Raw genomic sequence first — 7,431 nt, forward strand, 5'->3', positions numbered from 1 at the left:
ATTTAAGAACAAGCATTAGAGACACATTATCTGTACAATTAAACTTTTATATAATTATTTAATATTATAAAATAATACTATGTGTGTGTATATATGTTTATTATTTGATGCAGAGATAAGTAGATAATTTACTATTACTACTACACAGAGATTCTCAGTTTCTCACTCGCCGAGTTACATGATTTGGTAGGTGGAAATTGGAATTAGGCAATTAATAATTTACTATTACTTTTATTTTTCTAAAACAAGTAAAATAGATAATCAAATAGAAACTTGTACTGCTGGTGCCCTCGTACCTGCACAACTTAGTGTACTACAACATTGGAATTGTACTAACACATATTTTCTTGTTTATATTGGCCCTGAAAGGAAGAGGTTGACCTTTGTCCTAAATCCTCATTCCAGCCACACGCTTCAGAAGACATGGCCTCATTGGGTGGTACGTTTTGCACAATCTCTATATCCTTATGCATGCACAGTTATGCTTAGTGCAATGGTGCCTTCTACATTTTCTTAATTTCCCCAGTTTTGATTGGATTCGTGTTTACTTAATTTAACAGGGTTACAAAATGTGAGCGGCATCAATTTTCTTATCAAAGAGGTATTAATCTTCTCATCACAAAAAATATTTGAATGTGCATTCACTGTGTTTAACTTTTGTTGTTGTATATAGTTGTTGCTGATTACTTACTAAGTGTCTGCTTTGCATAAAATAAGACCGATAAAGTTCATCCTAAGTACACGAAATCTCTTAAATAAGATAATTAAGTAATTACGTGCAGACAGGCGTTTAAGTGCACTTAGAGTGATGCCATGGAAATCAAACTGTTTGCTTCCTGATGCCTAAGCACAAGGAACCTAATGCTTAAGTGCCAGATGTTTTTCCTCTTTGCCAACTTCTTGCTTGTGACGCTCAAGCGCCAACAAGTGCAGGCTTAAAAGTCATTTGCTTCTCCACAGTTAAATGCTAGAATCTTGACCTTTTTGTCCCTTTCCTCCATGCTCCTAAAATCCAAATTTAACTTAAATCAGTGTAAACTTGATTAAAACAACTATCCTAAGAAAAATTTTATTTATTTACAACCAGACTATCAAAAAGAGCAATTAAATAGTCTAAGAATTGGAATATTAAGATAATTACCTCCAAAATAATCATTCAAATGAAATTAAAAGGACAATTATCAAAGAGATGGAAGGGGAGGAGGTGCCAGAGAAGTGGGGTGCTGAAAAGTTAAGGGGAGGGGGGAGGGGTGCTGGAAAGAAAAGGGAAGGAGAAGGGAGAATAAGAAAGGTATTTTGAGTATTTTAAAATATCACAAAAAAGTTGGAGGTGTAAAGAGAAAAAAGAGGTGTAAATAAACCATCCTCCATCCAATTTTAACCAAACCCAAGCTGAAATTCACTAGACCTGGTGTGGGTTGGCTGAGTTTATTGGCTCGTGCTCTTATAATAGTTTCTTTTTTAATTATTTTATTAAGATTATACAGTACTTTTTAGTTTTTATAATGATAGTGTAAAAATCTTACCTACTTTTCATGTAGCCAGCTCTTTAGATTTAGACTAAGGCTTAACAAAAGTTAGAGAGTGCAAGTTTTTTCAACATAAAAATTTATGTAAAACTTAATTTTAAATAATCAAATGGGGTAATGGGCTGCTCTGTCCGACCTATAGCTCATAAAAGACTCTTCTGAAATAACAATTTTTAGTCCACAGCTCAATCCATTCAGTTCAACTTAACCTGAAAAAAATATGTTAGCATGCAGTGGGTTGACCAAATGGACTAATCCGAAATACAAGAGTTCTTTAGGCGCCTATTTATAAGACATAATTAACAATTTTTTTGTCTTTTGTTATGAGATTTCATTTCATCTCTCTTGTGTATTAACTATTTTTTTTATTAAAATACCCTGAATTGTCTCTTTTCTCTCTCCCATGAAGATTAAAAAATATGAACAAGTTTCTAATAAAGTTAAGGATAAATTTTTAAAAATATTATAAATTTAATGCTAATAACTAAATTAACTAACTTTTTTACTAAGTGTAAGTTAGTTAATTATGTCTTATAGGAACGATGCAACATATATGTACATACTACATACATAGCGTGAGGGGGTATCAGTGTATATCTTGCAATTTTTAGAATTTAGTATGTTTATTTCAAATCCCTTGCTTCATATGTTAAGACACATTTTGTTTTCCTTGTCCTTTAATTGAAGAAAGGATGTTGTATGCTGCAGGGTCCAAAAGTCAATGCAAAGTTCGAGCTGAAGCCGCCACCATATCCACTGGTAATAAGACCTAGAGTTTGCATGTTTACAAGAGAATTCATTGTGATTTTCTAGTGGAGCTATATTTCTAATGCACATTGAAGAAAGAATACTTAGCTTTTATAGTTTTCAAATTTACATTCTATTGAAACTTTGGTTAGTCTTGTTTTAATAAAGAAACTTAAAAATGAAACGATACATGGACATAGGCATCTCAATACATGCATGGACTAAGTACTTTGGTTACTCTTATTTTCTGCTCATCATGGATCCGATGCTATAATCTAACTAAACACACACACATATATATAGATGAAGATTCCCAAAACTCATAAGAATCACACAAGGCTTCCAGGGAGAAAAATTAAGTTACCTGTTCGGCTGTTCATCCTATTTTATAAAACCAAACCTACCAGAAAATAAAAAAACCAAAAGTAGAAAGTTGTAAAAATATATTGTGATAATGCAATGTTTCAGAATGGTTTGGAGCCGGTGATGAGCCAGCAGACACTTGAGTTTCACTGGGGGAAGCACCACAAGACTTATGTGGAAAATCTGAAAAAACAAGTTGTTGGGACAGAGCTTGATGGGAAGTCACTAGAAGAGATTATTGTCACATCATACAATAAGGGTGACATTCTTCCAGCTTTCAACAATGCAGCACAGGCATGCATGCTTGCAACCAGAATCTCTAATTCATGTTTCAAAACCATGGCTTAGTACTTAATTAATCAATCAATCTTGTAATGCATAGTGCAGGTATGGAACCATGACTTCTTCTGGGAGTGCATGAAACCAGGTGGAGGTGGAAAGCCATCCGGGGAGCTTCTAGAACTGATTGAAAGAGACTTTGGTTCATTTGTAAAATTCCTTGATGAGTTCAAGGCTGCTGCTGCAACACAATTTGGTTCAGGGTGGGCTTGGCTAGCATGTCAGTAATAACCCCCTTCCACCTTACTTTATGCACAAGTTACAGTCAACTTTTTTGGAAAAGCTAAACGAGAAAGCTTCTACAAATTAATTTATGCATAAGTTAATTTTAACTTGTAATAGGAGTTTGTTTCATTTTACCTTATGTTCTTCACTTATAAGTACTTCATGAGAAATTTATCCAGACAGTTACATACCCATTTTGTTCATTCATTTTCTTTTGATGAAATATAGATAGAGCAAGAAAATTTGATGGGGAAAATGTAGCAAATCCTCCTTCACCCGATGAGGACAACAAGCTAGTGGTGCTCAAGAGTCCCAATGCTGTGAACCCCCTTGTTTGGGGAGGTTACTACGTAAGTTGTAAGAACTTGTAATAATATTATTGTTCCTTACTTATCTTGAAATATGAATGATAGCTGGGTCTGGTGAGGTTCATTTCACTGGTAAATTCTGATGTGATTTCGTCTTAATTTCTTGCAGCCACTTCTTACCATTGATGTTTGGGAGGTATTAATCATATTTTCTTTTTGTTTGTTATTTGATGAAACAATCTGCAAACACAAGCTCTATAACAGTCATTAATATCAACTTGCTGACTTAGTAATACTTTTTTTTCATTTTTGTGCAGCATGCTTACTACCTTGATTTTCAGGTGATATGTTGTTGCAAGCATTATATACTTAATAGAAGAGCTGCTAACACACTCTAACATTCTCTTTCCAATAACTCTAGTATCTGTTGAAATTTATGTGGACCTCACTAATTCAGAAATGAGATCCACATATTTAGTGAGACCCATATGAATTTTATCCAACAAAAGAATGTGCCCCAAAAAGGGTGCCAAAGAGTGTGTTACTAGCACTTTTCATACCGTTATTAGCACTTTTCATACCGTTATTAGCGAGAGTTGTGTCCAATAGATAAATTTAATTATGAATTGAGACTTTTTTGTTATCTTTCCAGAACCGGCGTCCTGATTATATATCAGTGTTCATGGATAAGCTTGTTTCCTGGGATGCAGTGAGCTCTAGACTTGAACAAGCTAAGGCTTTAATTACCAGTGCATGATGCTGAATTAAATGCAGAATAAGTGATTTATCCTGATAGTGATGATGAATTGGATGGCGTCATGCGGAATAGTGAATTATTTTTATCTAGAAAGTGTAAGCAGGCACATCTTTTGTACTTTAAATAGGTGTTGTGGTATCAGGGCTAAATCTCTTCATCCTGCAGATTATTATGTTCTATGGTTAGAAATCTTAGTTATGGTTCTCTTTGTGTGACAATGTGAACAATAAGATTGCTTATGCATGAATAATCAACAAAATAATACTATGGTGTAGAGCCTTTTCATATAACTTACATGAGAGCCTGTCTTTTTTTCATGAGCATCACTTAGGGTCCAAGTTGGACTGCATTAGAATTTAGAGGTAAAGGGATTGGGAAATTGGGGAAGGAAAGTCACGTTTCAGTATAAATATGTGGCTCAGATTAATTTTGACACAAATCTCCATCACAATCAACTGTTTAAAATTAATCCTACCAAATTCTAAACCAACCAACCCAATATCATGTAAAATAGCCAGAGCCTACAATATCCTATAGCCACCCAAATACCGGTCATTTGGCTCCAAAGTTGTAGAACCGTAATGGATTCAGACTACTATTACAAAAGAACTGTAATGAATCCATTCTAGGTACATTCTTCAATATACGTGTTTCCAGTGGTATATTGCAGTAGAATGTTAAGGAGGCAAAGTTTTGGTATATTTTATAATATATTCAAGCTTTCAAACACAAAGCATAAAGTTATACTATTGGCTTCTTTGTTATTTTTGGCCTATAAATCTATACGAAGTGATCAATACAGGTGAATCATTCTTAAAAATCACAATCTCAACCGTTGTTCTCAATGTTAACTGGGTGTTTCTCTAACAGCCGTCGAACCAATCAAGTGTTTTGTTCAGAAGCAAAATAATCTTTGAACCTTTAGCATGATATATAATTGGTGGAAACTTAAAATTCTATCTATAAATGACCCTGAAGAAAGGGTGTTAAGAAGGATACTAATTTCAATACATCATTATAGGAAAATAGAACCCGAAGATTCAGTGTGGGATAGGAACCTTAAAATCTAGAATGAGGTAATGAGCTTCAGACAAAACATGGGCTATTATATGTATGCTTTAAAATTAGAGAAAAAAAAAAAGGTCATGAATTAGAGATAAAAAGTTCATCCCAAATGATGTCCATGTCTAAGGAGGGCATTCTACTTAACTGAACACCTTCCACATCTGATGTCTCATGGTGTTTGCTTTTGCTTCTCTCAGTTACCTCAGCTCCAACCCTTATGGATGAATCTTTGCCACTTATACTTTTCAATTTTCCATTCTCATCATTGTGCTTATTGCTTGACCCTGGCGGTGAATTAGTTGGCTTCCTATGAGAAGAACCACCTTGTGATATTGCTTGTAGTTTTGCCTCCACAAGTGCAGCAGTGGTTCCATTCAGAGAATTTGCCTGAATTACATGCTTGAGATCTGGGAAGTTCAACTGAGCATATTCTCCTCTTAGTATGTATGCTGCTGTGTCATATGCGATGGCAGCATCTTCGGCGGAGTCGAAAGTCCCTAGCCAAACCCTTGTCCTGTTTCTTGGTAATCTAATCTCAGCTACCCATTTCCCCCAGTGTCTCTGCCTCACACCTTTAAACAGCTTGCCTCTTCCACCATACTTCAAAGGCTGAGTCCTAGTGGCACTCAACCAATTCTCGTTGAAAGACTTGGACCGCGAATTTGTTAGGTTGTTGTTCATTTTGTGTGCATCCCCACTACCTGCTTGATGCTGGTTTTGGCCAAACTGAGACACATGATATGAGGGGTCTGAAGTAGCTGACATGACTTCACCACCTTTTATATTTGAGGATGATATTGATGAGTACACCATGGAGGGTTCCGGCAAAAACAAAGTCAAGTTTGGAAATTTTGGTCTGGCAGAAGAAGATGCTAGGGAAGCCACTGGATCATCAAAACATGGCGCTATGGTTAATGGTGGGAGAGTTTCCAAAAGATTTAGAGGAATGGAACTGTTTTTTATGTCTGAGACTGGGAAGATAGAATTGGATTGGTTTTTCTCTTTGCCATTCTTGATGTCTTCATGGCCATTGAATTTTGCAGGGATATGACTAATCCAAGTGGCTAAAGGTGCCTCCTCTTTCATGGAAACAGAATTTGAACATAAAAGAAGCTTTTCATGAGGTGATGCTATTGATGAGTTTACCCCACCTCTTAATACAGGAACATGGTTGGAGGCAGTGAGAGAATGAGAACCTCTTATAATTGCATTGTCCAAAAACTTTGATCCTGTTGCCATTTCTTGCAAACAAGTTGGAAATGTTTTTTGTGTGAAGATTTCCTTCTTGGGAAATGTATCCTTCATATAGATCCTTCAGGCAGTAAATCCGAGATAAAAACTGACACGTAGAAATGATTAAAATGCATGCACTACACTAAATACATTTCCTTTGGGCTAAGGCACACCTCATATTGGCAGGTATCAGTTAGGTTTATTATAATACTAAAAGTAACCTACTTTGTGTTTCATTAGGAATTTGTTATGGCTTCAATCAGGTACATTTCTTTATAAGGATTTTATTTTCTACTTACCATTTATGCTTGCATAACATGCTTTTCCTTCACAACCAATTGGAATCAGACAGCTCAGGCTTTTTTGGATCAGCTGTCATACAGGGTGCAAAGCATTGAGAATTGACATTCGTTTAGTGACAGAAACTTCCTTAATTTAAGACCTTCATGTTCTTTGTTTGTTATTATCCCGGGTATTATTCTTTTTTGTCATTAATAATCATGTGATTTTGTTGAACACCCACATGCTATATTCTTCTCTTGACTGTGCTAATGTAATTTAATGTAAACACACAATAAATCAATGGCAATTTTGTTTTTTTGTCACTGATACATTTCATAGACACTAGGCATGATAAAAAGCTATGAACTTATAATAATAGATAACCACTAATCTACTGATGAAATGTCTTGTTTTTTACTGGTAAACCCAGATATCTCGTGATAAAAAACTAAAGACAGACTAATCATTCAAGATATTAATATTTATATAAAGAGTAATTCTTTCCGAATAGATATTCTTTCATATACACATACTTACATATTGAACTTCTGACCACACGCTTAAAGAGTATAATTATCTGTCA

General features: G+C 35.0%; 2 protein-coding genes across 4 annotated transcripts; one reads left to right on the forward strand and one right to left on the reverse strand.

Moving 5' to 3' along the window:
- The first annotated feature begins 305 nt into the window (after window positions 1–305).
- LOC114401687 (superoxide dismutase [Fe], chloroplastic) lies at window positions 306–4,562 on the forward strand. 3 transcript variants are annotated; one of them, XM_028364261.1, is made up of 9 exons: window positions 306–439; window positions 561–601; window positions 2,238–2,288; window positions 2,745–2,933; window positions 3,027–3,198; window positions 3,432–3,553; window positions 3,681–3,707; window positions 3,829–3,852; window positions 4,164–4,562. In XM_028364261.1, exons 1-9 carry the CDS (start codon window positions 424–426, stop codon window positions 4,266–4,268), a joined length of 747 nt encoding a protein of 248 aa, XP_028220062.1. In that variant the 5' UTR covers window positions 306–423; the 3' UTR covers window positions 4,269–4,562. The 3 variants fall into 3 exon arrangements, with proteins under 3 accessions (XP_028220062.1, XP_028220064.1, XP_028220063.1); XM_028364263.1 differs by lacking the exon at window positions 3,829–3,852 and having other exon boundaries at window positions 346–439; window positions 2,217–2,288; window positions 3,432–3,560; window positions 4,164–4,280; XM_028364262.1 differs by lacking the exons at window positions 306–439; window positions 561–601; window positions 3,829–3,852 and having other exon boundaries at window positions 2,217–2,288.
- Window positions 4,563–5,081: 519 nt separating this feature from the next.
- Window positions 5,082–6,744, reverse strand: LOC114401686 (ethylene-responsive transcription factor ERF062-like). Its single transcript, XM_028364260.1, has one exon. The coding sequence runs from the start codon at window positions 6,636–6,638 to the stop codon at window positions 5,412–5,414; it is 1,227 nt and encodes a 408-aa protein (XP_028220061.1). The 5' UTR covers window positions 6,639–6,744; the 3' UTR covers window positions 5,082–5,411.
- Window positions 6,745–7,431: the final 687 nt, after the last annotated feature.

The sequence above is a fragment of the Glycine soja genome, chromosome 20 (assembly GCF_004193775.1).
Source record: "Glycine soja cultivar W05 chromosome 20, ASM419377v2, whole genome shotgun sequence".
Taxonomy (NCBI): domain Eukaryota; kingdom Viridiplantae; phylum Streptophyta; class Magnoliopsida; order Fabales; family Fabaceae; genus Glycine; species Glycine soja.

Excerpts from the sequence above, each read along its gene's own strand:
- LOC114401687 (XM_028364261.1), top strand. Across the intron at positions 3,708-3,828 it reads TTACCATTGATGTTTGGGAG|CATGCTTACTACCTTGATTT; the intron begins GTATTAATCATA and ends ATTTTTGTGCAG. Across the intron at positions 3,853-4,163 it reads CTTACTACCTTGATTTTCAG|AACCGGCGTCCTGATTATAT; the intron begins GTGATATGTTGT and ends TTATCTTTCCAG.
- LOC114401686 (XM_028364260.1), bottom strand. The coding sequence starts at position 6,638 with ATGAAGGATACATTTCCCAAGAAGGAAATCTTCACACAAAAAACATTT.